The sequence below is a fragment of the Notamacropus eugenii genome, chromosome 3 (genome assembly GCF_028372415.1).
Source record: "Notamacropus eugenii isolate mMacEug1 chromosome 3, mMacEug1.pri_v2, whole genome shotgun sequence".
Lineage (NCBI taxonomy): Eukaryota > Metazoa > Chordata > Mammalia > Diprotodontia > Macropodidae > Notamacropus > Notamacropus eugenii.
The window spans coordinates 454,512,451-454,534,142 of record NC_092874.1 but is presented as its reverse complement, the minus strand read 5'-3'; the positions used below and the strand labels follow the sequence as shown (position 1 = coordinate 454,534,142).

The 21,692-nt window shown below is 40.0% G+C and overlaps 1 protein-coding gene across 2 annotated transcripts in view; it reads right to left on the bottom strand.

Moving 5' to 3' along the window:
- Window positions 1-17,574, bottom strand: part of LMOD3 (leiomodin 3) — a 41,479-nt gene extending 23,905 nt beyond the window's left edge. Inside the window, exon 1 of one of the 2 annotated variants that reach the window (XM_072598708.1) lies at window positions 17,442-17,574. Coding sequence is in view for 1 of the 2 variants with exons in the window: in XM_072598707.1 (XP_072454808.1) it covers window positions 17,442-17,450 (9 nt within the window). In the remaining variant the exon portion in view is untranslated. The remainder of the gene's footprint in view (window positions 1-17,441) is intronic. The other variant, XM_072598707.1, reaches the window with a different exon arrangement.
- Between the last annotated feature and the right edge of the window lie 4,118 nt (window positions 17,575-21,692).

Genomic DNA, 21,692 nt, shown 5'->3' with positions numbered 1-21,692 from the left:
CAAAATGACATCACTGTACTAGAATCAAGTTATAGAATCCCACTGCAGCTGATGAGACCAATGTGAGTTCGGAATGCTTTACCACAGGTTGAGCACAAATAGTCCATGTGAATATTTGAAGTGAGTTCTTTAAATCTGCTCATCTTATGTTTCTTTTGAGCTATTTCAATTCTGCTTTGCTCATGGAGCTCAACCATTTCTCTGATGAGGGCATGCCATGCTGGGCAGTTCTGTGCCAGTGTCTCCCATGTCACACAATAAATCCCAAAATTAAGAGAGACCTTGAGAGTGTTCTTGTCCTTAAACACTATATAAACACCTAGATGACTATGTGGCATAGCAGATAGAGGGGTGGATACAAAGTCTGGAAGACTAGAGTTCAAATCCTGCCTCAGACACATAGTAGTTGTGTGACCATGGACAAGTCACTTAACCTCTTGGTGCCTCAGTTTCCTCATTTATAAAATGGGGATGATAATAGTAGCTAACTCACAGGGTTGTTGTGATAATCAAATGACATATTTTTAAAGTTCTTTGTAAACCATAAGGCACAATATAAATGCTAGTTGTTGTTATTTTTTGTAATTGTTATTATTAGTCAACCAAAGCGTGATGGAGTAAAATAAGCTTCCAATCTGAGCAAGAGGACCTAGAATGGAACCTTTGTTGCTCCATTTACTGTCTATGTGACAGCAGTCAAATAACTTTTCCTCTCTGTGGCTCAGTTTCCTCATCTGTAAAATGAGGGGCTTGAAGTAGACAACCTCCAATGTCCCTTCCAAGTCTGAATCTATGCTCCTTTACTAGCAGACTCAGCAGGCAGTGGAAATCAATAAATTAACAAGCATTTCTAAAAGTCCTATTAAGTGATCAGCACTGACCAAGTGGCTGGGAATGCAGGGATGAAAATCAAATAGTCCCTGTCTTCAAAGAATTTATAGTCTGTTGGAGGAGGCATCAAGCACATTGTACAAATAGGTAATTTGGTGGAAGGAAGCACTAACAGTTGGGAAAAGCGATAGATTTGGAGTTGAAACATCTGGGTTCGAATCCCAGCTCTGTGCTTACTCCTTGGGTAAATTTAAGCCAATCATTTAATCCCCACTTATCCTCACCTGTAAAATGAGGGGATTGGATTAGATGATCTCTAAAGTCCCTTCCAAAGTACTGATTCTATAAATAGCCACCTTGACTTGTAACTTGTAACAGACTGACTGAGATCCTATAGTACCCCTGAGTTCTTTTCCTAGCACTACTACTTAACACATGATACAGTATAAGGTATTTCTTCATTTGCTATCTCACTTTCCCCATTTGTAAAATGCAGTGAAATAACTTTTTTTTCTTTAGATTGGCTTGATGATCAAGAAGCAACAATAAAGAAACTTGGTTTCCTAGTAACCTAAATTCTGTAATTAGAATATTCAAAGGGGATGCAAATGAATGAATACCTAAAGGAAGGAAGGTATATATAAAGCACTCATCTGCCAAGAAGACAACCCACTTAGTGGAGTGGTAAAGCAGAAAAGATTTTTGGGTTAGGAAATGACAGAGTAATGAGTAGAGAGTCATAAGGTAGACTGACACCTTCTTTCTAGGGGCCATGACAGAGTTGATTAATTATGGTTCAAGAACTGGAAAGTTGGCAGGGAGATGGCAGGGTGAAGGGGGATAATACACAAGGTGGTTGTGGAGAAGACCAGTGGGGAGTGAAATAAAGCATGGCTGTAGTCAGATCTAGATCGAGAGAGACCCAGAGGGAGCATTTCTAGTAGTAAAAGTTCTCAGTGACATGATTTCTGGTCCATACAGCAAGGTGGCTGGGTAAAAAAAAAAAAAGTCATGTGGAAGATTCCCTTAAGGTGCTTAGTCTGTTCTTGGGAGCCCCTGCTCAGAGCTGTTATGTGCTTTTGGGAGGGGGAGGGAAGAAGGCAGACAAGTATCCTTGGGTTATTTGACTCCTCTCCATCATGGGAATCTTAGAACTAGACACTCTCTGGATCTGGCAGTTCTGTTAAAACAGATGGTATGAGCTCAAAGGACTCCTCTGTAGCAGGTACAGTATGACCCCAGTCTGGACATAATTTGTCATATTTAACCACAAGGTGTTGAAAGAGAAGTGACAAATCAGGTTAGTCAGGGGGTGCTGATGAGAGGGAGAGAAGAAAGGAAGGCAGAAAGCAAGCAAACAGGGAAGGCAGTAAAGGAAAGAGGAAGAGACAGGAGGAATGGAAGGATGGATGGGAAGGAGAAATGGAGGAAGGAAGACAGGGAGTGGGGGAGAAAGGAAAGAAAGGAAGGCAAGGAGAAGGAAGAAAGGAAGAAGAAAAGGAGGGGAGGGAAAAGGATAGAAAGAATAGTAGGGGAGGGAAAAGAGAGAGGGAGAAGGGAAGGAGGGAAACAAGCAAGATGAGGAAGGAGGAGCAATAGAAAAAAATCTACCAGTTTTTTTGTAAAAGTGATTTCCTAGGTTAGTAAGCAACATCTACTTTGAGTGCTATCCACAGAAATAAGCAATGTTCAGAAATCTAGGGTGAAAGTGAGGTCCTGGGTGTCACACGTTTGTTTAGTATGTGCACTAAGTCCATGTCTGGTTGAACAGAGTCTACTGTGAGCCAAATTGCCGTCACCTCAAAGTCCTGTATTTCATCCTAACAATACCTGTTAGCTGCTAACATCATCTATTTCCAGCTCCTAATAAGAAGATGTGCTTTAGTGGAGGTAGAGGGGAAAAGAGTACATCTAAAGTCTCCAAATCCTTGAGAAAAATTTATGATGTAAAAAGACTAGCAGTAGAGGTGTTCACCAACATGCAGGACAAAATGACAGGAGTTCCAACCCACCTCAATAGTCAGCCAACACAGAGCTTGAGCTATCTGAAGGTTATAGGGGTCAGAGCAAGAAGTGAGTCAACTATCCAAGGCAGCTGATACCATCCAAGTACTATAAGGTGAACTTTAGGATGATACAAAGTTCTGTCCTAGTCATGAACTTCTTCCATTCCTTCCTGACAGGGTGGAAAGCAACCTTAGGGTCTATGCAGAGCTATAGATGTTATGCTATGTGATATGATTTTAGTGTGTTATACATGTATATAGTATTCTAAGTGGCCTGAAGGAGAAAGGAAAAATACAGTATGGAATCTAAAATGACGGTTGTCATTCTAATATTCTGCCAAACTCCACCTGGTACAAAATTGAAAATATAAGCAGGTTTGAGAAGGATTTGGGCAATACCCTTCTATAATGGAATACAAGAAAAAGGTAAAGGTAGAGATCAGTTTATTGAGGATATCCCTTTTCTACACCAAATGTCCCTTAGTGTCAGCATCAATCACAGACAATCAATGGTACCACAGATGGATCATTGGTTGGAACCAAACAAAGCGCTGCTTATGGCTTCACTAAATTTAACCATAATCTCTTTAACATATGCCAATTTTTACCAATCTATTTCCCCATTTCCTCAACGGTATTCAAAGAAACTTCATAAAGCAACACCAGCCCAGTTATCAAATACAATTAATTCTATAGGATGCTACTGATGCAGAAAACGTTATATTCAAGGTGGTGATGAGCAATGGAGGACTGTTCCATTCCTCCCCCCCACCCTCCCCACCGCCTGTCCTTGCCCCGACAGAAAGCAACTGAGCAACTTTTTGGAGGGATCTTTGTAAAGAGAATCAAGGAAATCACCATTTGCATATAAATATGAGTGCTATCATATGGGAAATGATCTGAATTGGTGGTTAGAGGCTTTCAGATTCAAATTCTATTCTGATGAGTTCCATTCCGTTTATGTCTAACCAATATGTTGTTGATGATAAAGCTGAGTCTGTGATTCACCACTCATTGCTCCTTTAAACTAACTTGCCTCTGAATGAATGAGTAAAGGAAATTGGGAAATCTATACCAGCTGCCTCCATTGTGGTCTTTATCTGGATTCTGATGATGATTACTTTGTCTGGTTTAATTACTCTAGCCTGGCATACAGATGATTTCTCTGTGCTTCCTCCTGGTATCATCTTGCATGTGCCAGTCTTAACTTGGAAATGTGAAAGGCAGAATCAGAATTTAGATGCTTTATCCAGAGAAAAGGACTAGCTGGAGCTAAGTCCAAAGTGTCTGGGTGCCAAAGTAATGACAATCTAAGAAACAGCCAAGAGTTGGTTGTAGAGTGAGAAAAGACCTGGGTTCAATCCCAGCTCTGCTACGAACTGACTTGGTGACTCTGAACAAGTCACGTAATATTAGTGATCTGGATAGATCTGAAGCCTCCAGCATTGGTTGAGATGGGAGTCTCCTCAATGGGAGCTCCCTACAGTAAAGAAGTCACACAAAACAATGACAATTCACATTTGCGGTTCTTCCTTCATTCTTGAAAAGAGCCAATGACACCATCTTGACTAGCATGTGAGTTGGATGTAATTGAGGCAGAACTGTACCAAGTCATCAACTTCCTTCTCTTCTCCAAAGTCATTGATGTCTAGTGGCAAGACAAAAGTCCAGATGACTAATGATGGTCCAGGAAGCAGCAGGTAACCTTGGCCTTTCTAAATTAAGATCTTTCCCAGGTCTCAGTTGGTCTGATACAACAATCAATCGCATTTATGAACTATATTACATACACACAATTTTTTCTTCTTCCTCACCTCTCATATCCAATTAGTTGCCTTGTTTTGTTTTATTTTTTACCTCCACAAAATAATTTTAATCCCACAAAACATTTAGTATCCTTTACTTTCTCTCTACTCACACAGCTCTTATCATCTCTCACATAGCAATAGCCTTTTAACTGGTCTCTCTGCCTCCAGTCAGTTAACAAATATTTTAAGGCACCTAATGTGTGCCAACTGAGAAGCAGCTAGGTGGCTCAGTGGACAGAACTCTGGGTCTGGAGTCTGGAAAATTTGAGTTCAAATCCAGCCTCAGACACTTACTAACTGTATGATCCTTCACAAGTCACTTAACCTCTGTTTGCCTTAATCCACTGGAGAAGGAAACAACAGACCACCCTAGGATCTTTGCCAAGAAAAGCCTATGATAGCACACATTGGTGTGAAATAGTCCACGGTCACAATGAGTCGGACATGACTGAATGACTGTACAGCAACATTGTGCTAAAGGCAAAAGACAGTCCCTGCCCCCAAGGAGCTCACAATCTAAAGATCCCTCTCATCTCCAGTCATCTTCCACACAGCTGCCAAATGGATATTCTCCAAGGGCCTAGGGGCTGAACTCACACATGTAGTCAGCCAGGTTCAGGAGGGGAACTTTTGAATATGTCTCATTGAATCCCTGGTTACACTTTTAAAAAAATACATGGTTTGTTCTAAGGATATGTTTTTTGACTGTTTATATGATACAAGTATTTAGCACTTTCTCTGAGAAAGGAATACCAGTAAGAGAATTCAAAAACAGAAAGAAGGTACACACACACACCCCTATGTATATATGTATAATATGTGTGTGTGTGCATGCACAGGAGCATGGTACATATCAATGGAAATACTGGACTCAGAGTCTGAAGACCTGAGTTTGATCCTAGTTCTGATATTTAGTGGCTTTCTGAGACCCATTTTCCTAATCTGTAAAATGGGAATCATAATATTTGCACGAATATGATTGGGTCATAGATGTGTAGCTGGAAGGCACCTCAGAGGCTTGTCACTGCAGGTAATGCTCTTATTTTTATGGAAGAAGAAAGGAAGGCACAGAGAAGGGAAGGCGTTGGAAGCATTACCAATAGCATCTTGGAGAGAAAAGTTCAGGTTGATTAAAATAGAAAAAAATAGAAAAAAATGTGAAATGAGTTGTTACATATGAAAGATTGTCTCATCTTCTTATCATTTTAGATTCCTTCAGTTAAGTAGACCAAAACATAAGCCTTGGAAAGTATCTGGGGGGAAATCTCAAAAATGGGGTAGCAGCTGCTAAGTTAAAGGGCCTCTGGCAAAGGTCTGGTTTCAGGCAACATGAGAATTCTGTAGCTAGCAAAGGGTCATGTCAAAGAATCTTTTGTATGTGTGGCCCTCAGAGAACTAGGTCCTGGTATTAAATATGTGTCAAAGAAGGTAGGGTGGCTAATTGTTCTGCTTGGCCATGTAAGATGTCAACACTTCCCCAAATGGTCCCCCTGAGGATACAATAAATCTTTCTGTTATTCTCCATCGACTTTTCTAACTGAAAAATGTGCCCATTTTTGCATTCAAGCATGTCACTCCAAAAGTTGGTTGCCATAACAATGATTGTAAGCTCCTGGAAGGCAGGGACCTTTTTTTATTTTTAATTTTTTTAAAATCTTGATCTCCAGTAGATGCTTAATAACTGCTCGTCAGTTTTGAATTTATGAAAAAGTTCTTTTATCTAAGAGACCCAGAAACCAGAAAAGTACCTTTGTAGATACAGATAAGTCAAGAAGTTGACAAGTATTTCTTGAGCTCTTACTGTGTGCCAAGCACTGTTCTAAGTATTAAGGATACAACTAGGCAAAAATTATCTCTACTCCAAAGGAGTGCACAGTCTAGAGACATGCAAACAACTACGTACATACAAGGTATGTGAAGTGGAAATTGGTAATCATCTCAGAGGAAAGGCATGTGAAATTGATTTTCAAAGCTTTCTTCATTCCAGAGTGGAATTGTTGGTCATAGTCTCTCAGCTGGATGGGTACTTAATATTTAATCTAGTCTGACCTTTTCTTTACAGACCAGAAAACTGAAAAGTAATTTCCCTAAGACCATGTATAAGAACAGACTCTGAAGCTTTCTAAGTGTTTCCCCATCTCTAAAATGAAGGTTTTGAACAAGATAAGTGCTAAGATCCCTTTCACATCTAAATTTATGATGACTGCAATCCTACAATGAGTGCGTGATGTGGACATCCTATTTCTTTATAAGATGGTCAAAGAAAATCTTTCTCAATTAAATAAACCCCCTTCCTTTTTCCTCTCCTTATGTGACCTTAGACAAATAATTAAAACTCTGTGGGCTTTAGTCTCCCCATGAAATTAAGTGTAAGATGAAATGACTGCTAAAGTCCTTTCTAGCCTTAAATACTAAAAATCAATCTGACTTTAGGAGGGTAACGTATATTTGGGGTTAAACACTTCAAGTCAATGATTTGTCCTGTCTGATTTTGGTCAGATTCCATAAAGGTCACTAAATTGTAATTTTAGTTACATTAAGAGTAAGGGATTTGGTTCTGATTTGGTTTCCAGTTCGGCTTTGGGTTTAGTTGGACGACAGGGTCAACAGACCTGCTCTGGACAAAAAAAATCATAACCAAACCTAGGAACAAGCAATTGCATCACTAAAATATTTCTTTCAAGAATAAGCAAAATTTTGGAGTTCATGTCACCAAAAAAGTCCATTAGCCAATTTGAGCATTAAGGTCCATATGCATAAATGAGATAAAATACGTATGTAACTTTCACGCCTGTCTTAATTTCATGCTTCATCTTGGTATGGAGAGGACTCTAAGGTCTTTTTTGTTTTGTTTCCATGGTAGTACCAAGAGAGAACAAGTTATGACAGATTCCATAAAGCTGTGAAGACTTCAAATGTAGGCCACTGTCAAATAGACCAACCTTACTGAATTCAGAGGGATGGAACCCTAGATACCCAGCCACCAGCTGGCAAATTGTTTTGAGCTACAAGCACTCATGAGAACATCTCTTAGATGGAGTGATCATCTCTGTTGGCAAAGGAAGTTCCTGAAATGGTAAAGTCATCAGTCTTTGAAGTGTTGACATAAGCAATGTATGTGGGGGAAAAAGCTTAGAATAACACAACCCAAATGTAAAGTACTTTTATTATTATATTATGTCATTATATTATTATATTGTTAGGCATTAGACTCTAGCAATCAGATAAAATTCAATTAAGTAATTATGTTTCATTTGCTGTACTTAGGATTCCAAGCAGTCAAATCCTTTTGCTAAGGAAAGATGTAGAGAAGACATAAATTAGGGGATGGCTATAGTTAAGACCAGAATTTCTTCCTGTTGTGTTGTATGGGCTATGAGACATGGAGCTCCCCAGTCTCTGAGGAAATAAAGCTGAAGATCAGCCAAAGGTCACTGAAGAGGCTCATGGTCCTCATGGCAAAATTCAAGCAAGAAATTACTGAGAGAAGTGATTGTTAAATAAGTAATTGTTAATATTGGAGAGAGATAGGGTTTATTCCTTTCTAAAACCTTATATCCTATACTAGACCAAGCCAGTATCTGAGAGACATTGCTAATAATGAGATCGGATTAACTTTCTCTTCAATTTTGTTCAGACCTCACCCAGGTAGGGAATCCCATTGTGTTTTACTCTGAAGGTTTGGGGATAAAGTCTTTGATTAGATTCCCGGAGGCTAGGTGTGATTTGAAAGTAAGTGTGGGGACAGAGCCAAGATGGCGGAATAGAAAGACGCACATACACTAGCTCCGAACCCACAGCCCATAAATTATCTGTAAAAAAGATTCTGGAGCAACAAATTCTGGAGCAGCAGAAGCCACAGAATGGCAGAGTGGACGAGATTTCTGCTCCAGAGAGACCTGCCGTGAAAGGTCCGTCCTGGACCAGGAGCCGAGCTCAGCCCTGCCGTGGCCGCGGGGCACCAAGAGGAGCAGATCCGAGGAGGCTTCAGGGACAGAATCTCCAGCGGCCACGTGGGTCCCTCCACCCACAGGTGACAGGGGTTGGTGAGAGAGTCTTTTTGGGTGGCTGACAGGGGAGTGGGGTGTCCCTGTGGCTCGGGCCCCCTTGGGAGGCAACGGCGGAGGTGGGAGCAGACCAGGGCTCCCCAAGCAGGCAGGAGCCTGGATCCATTGTTGAAGGTCTCTGCATAAACCCCCTGAGGGAACTGAGCCCGTGAGGTGGCCCTACCCCCACCTGAGCACCTGAACTTGATCTCACACTGAATAGCAGCCCCGCCCCCACCCAAAGCCCTGAGGCTGGGAAGCAGCATTTGAATATCAGACCCCAAGCGCTGGCTGGGTGGATCTGGAGGCCAAGTGGGTGTGAAGAGATTATTCAGAAGCTAAGTCACTGGCTGGGAAAATGCCCAGAAAAGGGAAAAAAAATAAGACTATAGAAGGTTACTTTCTTGGTGAACAGGTATTTCCTCCCTTCCTTTCTGATGAGGAAGAACAATGCTTATCATCAGGGAAAGACATAGAAGTCAAGGCTTCTGTATCCCAGCCCACTCAATGGGCTCAGGCCATGGAAGAGCTCAAAAAGGATTTTGAAAATCAAGTTAGAGAGGTGGAGGAAAAACTGGGAAGAGAAATGAGAGACATGCAGGTAAAGCATGAACAGCAGGTCAGCACCCTGCTAAAGGAGACCCAAAAACATGCTGAAGAAAATAACACCTTGAAAAATAGGCTAACTCAATTGGCAAAAGAGGTTCAAAAAGCCAATGAGGAGAAGAATGCTTTCAAAAGCAGAATTAGCCAAATGGAAAAGGAGGTTCAAAAGCTCACTGAAGAAAATAGTTCTTTCAAAATTAGAATGGAACAGATAGAGGCCAATGACTTTATGAGAAACCAAGAAATCACAAAACAAAACCAAAAGAATGAAAAAATGGAAGATAATGTGAAATATCTCATTGGAAAAACAACTGACCTGGAGAATAGATCCAGGAGACACAATTTAAAGATTATGGGACTACCTGAAAGCCATGATCAAAAAAAGAGCCTAGACATCATCTTTCATGAAATTATCAAGGAAAACTGCCCTGAGATTCTAGAACCAGAGGGCAAAATAAGTATTCAAGGAATCCACAGATCACCGCCTGAAAGAGATCCAAAAAGAGAAACTCCTAGGAACATTGTGGCCAAATTCCAGAGTTCCCAGGTCAAGGAGAAAATACTGCAAGCAGCTAGAAAGAAACAATTCAAGTATTGTGGAAATACAATCAGGATAACACAAGATCTAGCAGCTTCTACATTAAGGGATCGAAGGGCGTGGAATAGGGTATTCCAGAAGTCAAAGGAACTAGGACTAAAACCAAGAATCACCTACCCAGCAAAACTGAGTATAATACTTCAGGGGAAAAATTGGTCTTTCAATGAAATAGAGGACTTTCAAGCATTCTTGATGAAAAAACCAGAGCTGAGAAGAAAATTTGACTTTCAAACACAAGAATGAAGAGAAGCATGAAAAGGTAAACAGCAAAGAGAAGTCTTAAGGGACTTGCTGAAGTTGAACTGTTTACATTCCTACATGGAAAGACAATATTTGTAACTCTTGAAACTATTCAGTATCTGGGTACTAGGTGGGATTACACACACACACATGCACATGCACATGCACACACACATAGAGACAGAGTGCACAGAGTGAATTGAAGAGGATGGGATCATATCTTAAAAAAATGAAATCAAGCAGTGAGAGAAATATATTGGGAGGAGAAAGGGAGGAATGGAATGGGGCAAATTATCTCTCATAAAAGAGGCAAGCAAAAGACTTATTAGTGGAGGGAAAAAGAGGGGAGGTAAGAGAAAAACATGAAGTTTACTCTCATCACATTCCACTAAAGGAAGGAATAAAATGCATACTCATTTGGGTATGAAAACCTATCTTACAATACAGGAAAGTGGGGGATAAGGGGATAAGCAGGGTTGGGGGGAGGATGGAAGGGAGGGCATGGGGAGGAAGGAGCAATTTGAGGTCAACACTCATGGGGAGGGACAGGATCAAAAGAGAGAATAGAAGTAGTGGGGGACAGGATAGGATGGAGGGAAATATAGTTAGTCTTATACAACATGACTATTATGGAAGTCATTTGCAAAACTACACAGATTTGGCCTATATTGAATTGCTTGCTTTCCAAAGGGAAGGGGTGGGGAGGGAGGGAGGAAGAAAAGTTGGAACTCAAAGTTTTAGGAACAACTGTCAAGTACTGCTCTTGCCACTAGGAAATAAGAAATACAGGTAAAGGGGTATAGAAAGTTATTTGGCCTTATAGGACAAAAGAGAAGATGGAGACAAGGGCAGAGACGGATGATAGAAGAGAGAGCAAATTGGTGATAAGGGTAATTAGAATGCTTGGTGTTTTGGGGTGGGGGGAGGGAACAAAAGGGGAGAAAATGTGGAACCCAAAATTTTGTGAAAATGAATGTTAAAAGTTAAATAAATAAATTAAAAAAAAAGAAAAGAAAGTAAGTGTGATCAAAGCCAGTCTCTCAGTCCCTTATTAGAACAGGTCCACCTCTCATTGTAATATCCATTATTTCTCATTACATGTTAACCAATCAGAATCAGATCACCACCTTCAGAAACACACACTCTTCCAAGGGCATATAAGAGTGGGTTTCATGCGGGGTCTTTGACATTCAAGAGTGTCACTGACTCCTTTTGTTAATTATGTGCTAGCATGATTAATTACCCAGAAATTATATCTCTCAGACTTTTTATATGTCGGGCAAACTGTTTAAAATGGGAGTTCTCATCCTGAAATCAAGATAGATTGGATAGATTTCAGGGATCTACGAAATTGGATGAGAAAAAAATCCACCTTTATTGGAATATAATTAACTTCCTTTGTAAATATGTATTTTTTTAAAATGTATTCTGAGAAGGCTTTACCAGACTGCCAAAGGGGAAAGAGTAATAAGTGAAGGGAATAAACTTTTATTAAGTGCCTACTGTGTGTCAGACATTGTGCTGAGTGTGTTTTAATTATTATTCCATTTGACCCTCACAACAAACCTAGAGGAGGTAGGTATTATTATTATACCCATTTTAAAGTTGAGGAAACTGAGGCAAACAGAAGTGAAGTGAATTGCCCAGGGTCACATGGTAAGCATCTGAAGCTGGACTGATCTCAAGTTTTCCTAACTCCAAGCCTAGCACTCTATCTACTGGGTGAACTAGTTGCCTCATAAAATGGGTTCACAACATACAACAGGTTGAGAATTTGTGGTTTAATGGATGTCATAGAAATTTATAGCTGACAATGACGACTAGTCATGTCATGAGAGGGAGAGAAGACTCAATGAATGAGTTGTGTGTATCTCTCAAGGAATATCTTCAGCACAAGGGAAAAATCCATGGGGATGATCCCTTGGGAGGACATGGATAAGGGCAGCATAGGATGTTCAGGTAGAGATAGGTCACCTTCCTGTCATTGAAGAGACTGCCCACCTCTGTGCAACACAGACCTATTGGAGCATTGGTGATTCAGAGCCGTTCTAGCTATTTTTAAATATTTGGAAGGCTGTCAATTTAGAGAGAGATTGGACTTATTTTTATGTGGCCAGAAAAGGTAGAGCTAGGACCAAGGACGGAATGAGACAGACAGTGAAGTTGTGTAGTAGATAGAGCACTGGACTTGAAGTCAGGAAGACTTGTGTTCAATTCCCCCTTTCCGTCCCCTGCTCCAAGTTAGTTTACTCTTCTTGGCCTTGGTTCCTCATCTATAAAATGAAAAGTTTCAATTAGATTGCCTCTTTAGTTCCTTCTAGCCTGAAATTTAAAATCTTGATTTAAGAAAACATTTCCCAATTAGTCATCCCCAAATGGAATAGGTTGCCCCTAGAGGTGATGTATTCCTCATGACTCAAGGTTTTCAGTCAAAAGACGACCACTTTCTAGGTATGTTGTAGAGGGAACTGGTCCAAGTATTTATTAGAATAGATGGCAGTGAAGAGAGGCCACCTTCTACCTAAAGTTTTGTGACTCTGGCTAATGTGAAACAGCAAAAAGACCCTTTTGTCCATAGATATTAGTTATTCTTTCACCAGTATGAATCAGAAGGAAATTATTTTGTATTATAATATCTTTATTGTTGGGTAATTTAGATCAAGGAACTGGTTATTTTCATTATGAAGATGCCTTAAACTTCCAACACTTAAAAGTCTGTGGCCTATGATGCAAAGAACCCCTTTCTGGGTCTCATTTTACATCATTAAAATTCAGGTCTCTCACAGATGGAAAAAATAAAGGACAGTTAACAGCACCTATCAGTGATACAAAGCAGTGAAATGCACAAGGAAAGAACACTTTAGTCGATTGAAATGCCAGGAGACATTGAGATCTTCGAGTAGTGTTACTCAAGACTCAGTTTGGCTTGGATCCTGGAGAAAAGGCAAGAGGAAAAAGAGATCCTGGCAGGGAGGCAGGATATGGGTATGATGTGAACCTGAACTATCTCAACATCTTTGCCATGTCTCTGTCTCTGTCTCTCTCTGTCTCTGTCTCTCTCTCTCTCTCTCTCTCTCTCTCTGTCTCTCTCTCATTCTTTCTCTTCCTCTTTCCTTCTTCTCTTTTCTCTCTCTCTCCCTCCTCCACTTTCTGTTCTCCCTTTCTCTTTTTCTCAGGTCTGAAGCCTTCATTGAGGAAGAGCCTAAATACAAGGCATTCAGCAGCAGGGAGCAAGACCTGACAAAGCAGGTGGTTGGAGGATCAAGAGAGCAAGGGGTTTAAGGGCAGAAGTCAGTCGTGGGGAGTACAGCTATTCGGTCGCTGGTGGGATGTAGAAGGAAGGTCACCAGCTTCTCTGGTCTCATCTACTCCTTTTTAGTCCTGTTCTCAAAAGGAAACCAGGGACACAATGGGTTGAAAGGACTCTCCTTACCACAGCTTTGCTATTTTGCTAAAGGGACCCAGGACAGTTTGAAAAGACCCAAGGATTCAAACCAAGATTTACTCTGACTTTAAATTATCTTTCTAGACCTTTTTCATATCATCCCCTTTCATGTACTTTATGTGCTAGGACTGGGTAAATTGACTAAACTTGCACGTGATCTTCCTTTTTTACAGGATATCTTCTGTACTTGGAATGTGCTCCCTTCTTACCACCACTTGTTAGAACCTTGTGTTTTGTTGTACCCATACTCAGTTCAGGTGCTAACTGAAATAGACAGACAAGATCAGGAAAAAGAGAAAGGGAGAATGGGAAGCTCCCATACAAGATTTCAAAATGTCCTATAAATTAAAAAAATATATAAAAATTTATGAAAAATCTCATGTTGGGAACTTTTATTGTTCTAGAATATAAACAAAAATATAAAATATATGTATGTATAACATGAATGTGTGTAAAATAAATGCACATGAATTTATTTATCAAAATAAATTTTAAGATTTATATAAAATTTCAAAATCTTGTACTGGGAAAAAAAGATGAAACTAGCTCAAGGAAGTAGAACAGGAAATTTAGAAATCAAACTTAATGTACACAAGAGGTTTGTGTTTCAAAAACAGGGCTGTAAAAACACTGGAAATATAATTACTACTTAATGAAAACTTGGAGAAATTGGATGACTGTATGATAAAAATTTGATTTGAATCCATAATTCACATTAGTTGTAATAAAACACAAAATGGTTGAAGACAAAATCCATGTGTTTGATTATACAAAGATGAAAAGATCTTGTGTAACAGAAACCAATATCTCTAGAATTAAAAGTAAATAGATTGGGAAAAATATTTGCAGACCAAATGAACTGATAAATATCTTTTAAAATAATACACATTCCCTAATGGAGTAATAGGTAAGGGATATAAATAATAGCTACATTAAAAGATTCTTAAATTTCATAATAGAGAAATGCAAGTCAAGACAACCTTAAGATGCCACCTCACATGCACTAAATTCTAGAGGGCAAAAATAGGGGAAAATAATGCAATTCCATGTTGATCAGGCTTTAAGGAAATTGGTACTCTATTACATTGTTGGTGAAACTAGACTGTGGAAAACTTTTCAGAGATAATATAGTAATCTGTAGTGATTCACAAATTAATCAATCCATTTGACAGAGTGAATATAATCATAAATAAAGGTTTTATGTAAAAGGAGAGAAAAAAAGCACCATCCTGTATAAAACCTTCTTAGCTGTCTTATCTATAATTGAACAAAAATCTAGAAATATATGTACTACAAACAGAAAGTGGTTTAATAATGAAAAATTATAGTATATTATATAATAGAATATTATGATACTATATTGAAATATGGAAATACTGATGGAAAATGACAACAGTAGAACTTGAAGAAGGCCACTGTTCATCTGGGTAGTATTGAGAGGAACCATTGAGATGGCAAAGGGCCTCCAGCTGATGATGCCATAGAGAAGGTTTGGCTCATAGGTGACCTGATAACTTACTTTGAACATCTGAAGAGGTATTAGATGGAAGAGGGATTAGATTTGTCCTACTTGGCCCTAGAGAACTCAGTGCAATGGTGGTAGTTGTATAGAGGAAAATTTAGGCTTTATGTAAGTCAAGTTAAGAGGCATTTATTAAATGCTTACTATATTCCAGGCACTGTGCTAAGCACTAGGCATACAAATATAAGCAAAAAGAAAAACAGACTTGCCATGAAGGGGCTCACCTCCTAATGAGTGAAGATAAAACCAAGAAGGAAGCTACAACTGGGATGCAGCAGGGTGGGTAGGGAGGAGAGGAAGGTAGAGCCTGGGTTGCCTTAGGGATGTGGTAGGTTCTCTCTCCCTGGAAGTCTTCACTCAAATGTTGGATGATTACTTTGTCAGGTGCATTATAGAGGGTACCTCTTTCACATACAGATTGAACTAGCTGAGGTGTCTTCCAATTCTGAGGTTCTGTGGTACACATTGTCTACTAGCATAGGTTTTTAAAAGCATAACCAAGGGTTGGTTCAAGAAGGTATTTCAAATCTGGCAGTCTGGCAATTTGATGTGTACTAGAGAAGCATGTGGGGCATTTGGGGACACCAAACCCTCTCCTTTTTGCTTCCATTTGTCCACATAGGGTACCTCAGCTCTGAGGTTTGGCCTTTTCAGATGACAAAGCAATCCTTTTATTGGCCTCTGAGTAGGAAGAACAGCTGACTCTATGGATCTTTAAAAAAAAAAAAAGCATCTTTCCTTATTCCTAGATTCTATGTACAGCGAATGACCCTCCAGTCAAGGTTCAGGGAAAGGGCAGCTACCTTTATTTCCTACCCTTGCTGCCATGTGACCATGAGCACACGGCAGCTAAAGCCCATGTCCTACTTAAGAAAATCTGATCCTGGATTTTGAGCTACTTCTCTTATCTTTGTTCTTTCCTAATCTTAGTCTCAATTCCAAAATGGGCAAGATCAGGCTTGAAGGATACCTTGTGAGTTCACCAGGTTCAGAGTTTCTGATGCCAGAGTCACTGCTTGTTTGTAAAGATGGAGTCATCAACAACTACCCCCATGCTCTTGGAGACAATGCCCATTCACTAAAGGGTGAGTCCAATCCCTGATCTAGCTTGTCAAAAGCCACAGATTTTGATGGATACAAAGAAATGTAAAATGTCTAATCAGCAGTCCTACAAATTGCTTCATGTTTAGAAGGTTTTAAGTATCAACATCCCTGCAGAGAATAAATTGTACAGGTGTTTATTTAGTTTGTTCAAGTCTTTTTGTCAGTGCCTACCTGTGAGTCTGTTGAACATTTCGTTTGTGTGTAGGAAATAAAAAAACAAACAAACCTGTCTCAACTTGATTAATGTTGTACATTGATAACCTTTTACCTGCTCCCTTTTGGGACACTGTAGATGTTAGCTAACATCTAAACTTCGAGTAATTTTCCCAAGAGTGCAGAGTTGGGAGTTACTGAGTCAAAGAGTTGGAGAGATGTCTAATTCTCCTCTAGATGGCCAAACTCTCAGAAGACTGACTCTACTCTAAACACATTTGTGGGTCCAATGAGAGAGTCCTCTTAGTGGAGAGGAAGAGTAAGGCCTCACCACCTGCCTGGAACCCAGCAATGGTTCATATTAATAGAAAAGGAAAATGAAGCCAAAAATAAAAAAACTATAGATAATTCAAAAGGTGAGAGAACAGGACCAAGGATATCTCTGTGAAGATGTGTGTGGGGCTATAATGACTCTAGAAGCTTCCCCATCCTGCTAAATGAAGAATTCCTGGGAAAACTCAAAACCTCTGAGTCACTCTGTCAGAGTGAGAGAAGCTGTAACAGCTCCAAAGTCCTTTCTCTTTGGTAGTGAGTTTGAACATCAACCATCAACTAGCTCCCAATTCCCAGGAGTCTCTTCCCCATTGACATGCATCAGTGCCTTGGTCCAGTCCCCTCACTTGCTCTGATTGCAACATAATTAAATCTTGGGAGCATCTTTCTGGGAGGGGAACAATTTACTTCAAGAGATGAATCTGTAAAACGAAAAGTATGATGTAAAAGCATTGCTACACGTTCACCTAAGGACACATGGTTAGTTATTTAGGGAAATCCCAGGTAGAACCCACCATTTGAAAAGCAGTACCACCTCTATGATTAGGTGACATGGCTGTTCTAATGGGATAAAGAAAAGTCAAGGATGGGAAGGATCCTGGTCTTCAATCTGGAAAATCTTAAGATCTTCCACCAGCTAAGCTGAGGCTTGTTAAAACCTAATCCACTTTGTGGATTCCTCCCCTTCTTTGCAAACAAGTCTTTAAAACACTAGAGCCATGATTAAAGGCTTTCTTTCTTAGACTTACGGGAGTCATCTTGAAAGCTGTAGATTCTCACTGCCACAGTGTCAACATTCAAGTGCTTTAAAACATGCTAAACGTACAGTTGGGTCATTTTATCACCATCCTCCCTTCTGCATTCCAGCACAGAAAATTCTTTGTCTGCAGCAGTCTCCATGATTCTTTTCCACTTCCTGCCCATTGACACATCAAATGAGCATTATGACATAGGAGAGCATTGACTCAACTTGGCTCAGGGCCATTATGCTCCTATGAGCTTCCAAATCATGATATGTATCACCAAGGTGAGAAGATTGAGTGAATATAAAGTGAATGCACTCTAAAGGTGACTGGGTGACTGGTCCAGTGGAAAGGGTTCATATCAAGTATAAGGAGTTACTCTGAATCTTGGCTCTGCTACTTCTAATCTGTTAGACCGTGCACAAGTCACAATCTCCAAGGCTCTAGGTTTTTTCCATTTGTAAAATGAGTTAGATGAGATTGCCTTTAAGGTGCCTTCCTAATTTAATTGTACACTTATGAAATATTTTTTGAGCGGTTTGTCTAGAGTTCCCCTTGAGACCTTTGCCTCCACACCCTTCCCTATGTTATTCAGTGACATGCTGGTAAATGTTTAACAACCAGCTCTCAGGGTGGGGTGGTGAGATGTAGGCAAGATATACTTTAAGTTTAATTTGCATTAATAACATTTTTCTCCATCACTTTCTAAAGTCTAGGCAATCAACAAAACAACAAATTAAGCCCTAATTGGTAGTGTTTGCCAATTTCAAGGTGCAAATACTCACATTCAAAATTTAACAATCAGTTCTGGAAGGTGGCTCTAACAGTACTGATTATACTAATATGAGTACAAGTTGTACCCTTCTAGGATGAAATGAGATCATTTAAATGTTAACTAGTAGTAATAGGAGTAGCAGTGGTAGTAGTAGCAGCAGCAGCAGTAGTAGTAACAGATAGAATGTAAGTTTTTGAAGACAGAGACTGCCTAGCACCTAACAATTGGTAAATGAAATCATCTAAATGTTAGCTAGTAGTAGTGGTGGTGGTGGTGGTGGTAGTAGCAGTAGTAGCAGTAGTAGCAGTAGTAGTAGTAGTAGTAGTAGTAGTAGTAGTAGTAGTAGCAGTAGTTAGAATATAAGCTTTTTGAGGACAGGGGCTTTTTCTTTTTTATTTCTGGTCCTAAAGCCAACACAATGCCTTGCATATTACAGGTGTTTGATATAAAATTTTTGAAGTAAATTTTATTGATGCCTCTTTTTTTTACATCATAGTCATTCCTGGATACAACAAACCTGCCCACCCCTACACCCACCATCAGCAGACCCTCTCTTATAACAAAGAAAAATAGTTAAGGAAATGATAAGTAGACAATGACTATGTCTGATATGACTGCGACATTTTGTATCTGTGCTACTGCCAAAAGGAGGGAGATTTGTTGTTTCATTATGTATTTTCTAAGACCTGTTTTGATCCTGACAACTACTCAGAGTGGGCCTTCTTTCAAGGGTTGTTCTCAGTTTACATTCTCCTGGTTCCATGGACCTCTCCCCATCCCCCAATTGTTAGTGCTTCCTGCCCTCTTGTCATTACTAGGCTTTTACTTTATACATATTTTTTATATTCACTTCTGTGGGCGCGTTGTTTCCAGTAGACCATAAGCTCTCTGAAGGCAGGCAGGCCTTGTTTGCATTTCTGTCTCAAATATCTGGAACGCAGTAGATGTTTAAGATAAGTTAGGAAAGGACCTCCACAGGTCATCCAATCTCACCCCTTCATTTTATGCCAAAACTGAGACACAGGGAAGGAAAGTGATTTGTCCGACCTCACCCAGGGAAGCAAACATCAAAGGTGGGCTCCAAATCCAGGTCCTCTTGACTCCCGAGCCAGTCCCCTTTTTAATAAAATGAACAAAATGGAATTTTTCTGTTTCAGGATATCCATGTTTCCATGTTTCCCTGAACTCCTCATATTTGCCTTTTTATGTTGAGTTAAACTATGGAGTTGGATCATATTTAGTGAAATAAAATGGCTAATCCTAACATTTTAAACAATTTATGATGCTCGTCTTTGTATGTTTCCCCTCCCTGCAGAGACATCTAAAATCAAGTTCCAAATGGAAAATTTTTACCTCTTTGGGTTCCAACTGGTGAATATTTTATACCAGTGACTTATCTGGAATCTAGCCAGGTGGCTCAGCTAATGTAAGCCGTCCCCCATTCCTTTTTGGGGGGGAGCTCAGACGACTCATCCAATTCTCCTCCTGAAGGCCTGTGGGCATCAGTTTACAAGAAAGTCTGGGAGAGCTGCCACCCCTGCTTACCCATCTTCCTTTTGTCCAGGTACCCTACCCACATAATTACTTGAAAACTCTCCCTTGAGCTTCTGCTGCCTCCACTGGGGGGAACAGAATGGTTTCTAAATGTCACCACATTTATCTGCTATTAGTGCCATCTTGCCTGCCTTCCTTGACCTATTATTCAAAACCACAGAGGGCTGACTTTCCCATAGTTCATAAAAAACTAAGAAACCTCTTAGCGTATGTAACTGGCTGTAAAGTACAGTTACTCATGACATTCACAGAAACTCAGAGTGACTACTTTCCATACCTTTGAACACAGTAGAAAACCTAGATCCTTTCTGAGAAAGTCCAGGCACTGGGAATTTTCTATTTCTAATCCACTATTTAAATTAAAATTCTAATCTTGTGTAGATGGGGCTGAGGCTCATACAGGGAAAGGGAATGCGAGGGCTTGTAGCCAGCCACACAGGGCATAGGGTGCTCTGTAGAGCATGAATAATTAACCAAGACAGTCAAAACAAACAGTGCCATTGCAAATTCATTTGTCCTGGCCCATTAATTTGACTTTCTGGTTTAGCAACACAGTTTCTCCTGGGGCAAACTAGCTGGCACAAAGGACTATGCCAATTCCCCTTCTCTGCCCCCTTCCCCCCATCAGGACGGAGTTCTTATCGCTTTGGGATTATGTGCAGACTGGTGTCCCCTTACACAGCAAGGGCATCGGAGGTTGCCTGGCTTCTTTTGAGAAGGCTGAACTGAAAATAACAGCATAGGTACAAGGTACAATAACAGCAAGGCACTGTGGGCCGCCTGCTGCATCAAGAGGCTATAGGGAACCCAGTAAATCAGCCATTTGGATAAGGCTGCCACTGAAGAATGAGCAGATCCTAGCATCCTTCACAAGTGAACTCATTTGTGCTGGCTCATTTTTTTCCACCCTTTTGGCACAGCCAGACAACAGAGACTAGTTCATAAGCATTTCAGATAAAACAAACAAAAGCTTTCAACTTTAAGGTAAAATGTTCAGTTTCTAAGCATATCAGATGTGACCTGAGCCCTTTTATCAGTGCAGGTGAACTGCTTTTAGGAGCCATTCAGTGTTACAGCTAGATAAGATCTTAGCTTTGGAAAAAAAAAAAAGGCATATATATATGCGTGCGTGTGTATGTGTGTGTAAATGTGTATATACATGTATGTATATGTATGTATATATAATACATATATTATACATATATAATACACACACAGAGATTTTATATGTATATATATATAATCTGTATCACGCAGCAGTTGTTACAGGGACTACACTGGCCCATCTGTGTCCTGTACCCAGTCATGCATTGCTATCTCTAACTAGGTGAAGCAGCCTCCCCCTTCTCATCTTCCTTGGCTCATTAAGGAAGAGAGAAAAGTGGAGGAATGGGTCACCCCTTTTGTGTATCTGCTGACGTCTGACTCTGTAGACAATTAGGTAACTTCATCACACAGTGCAATATCTATGCATTTCTAGAAGCAGGATTCCCACATCTTTGCCCCCATCCCACTCCCTCCTTCCTTGCTGAAGACTAGATTAGAATTGAAGTAGGCAGAGAAAATCTGAGCATACTCTGTACAACTCACCAGAATGGGCAAATCAGAGCATGTTCCTTGGCATCATTGTACATGTTTTAGTGATGACTTTTATTTTCATTTCAGTTATTTCTAGAAATATCTCCTTCTTCCACCTCAATTAATCCTTCACCAGTAACAAACAATCAAAAAACCATTTAAGCAAAATCACTGTGCCAAGTGTGACAGTGTATACACTATTATGCCCAGATGGTCCCTCACCTCTTGTGTGAGAGGAGTAAAGTATGTTTCCTGAGGAAAAATTCTCTCTTGTCTAGGATCATGATGGTTTTTTCAGCTAATCAGCATTGTAGCCTCCTCATTTTACAAGTAAAGAAACAGAGGTCAGG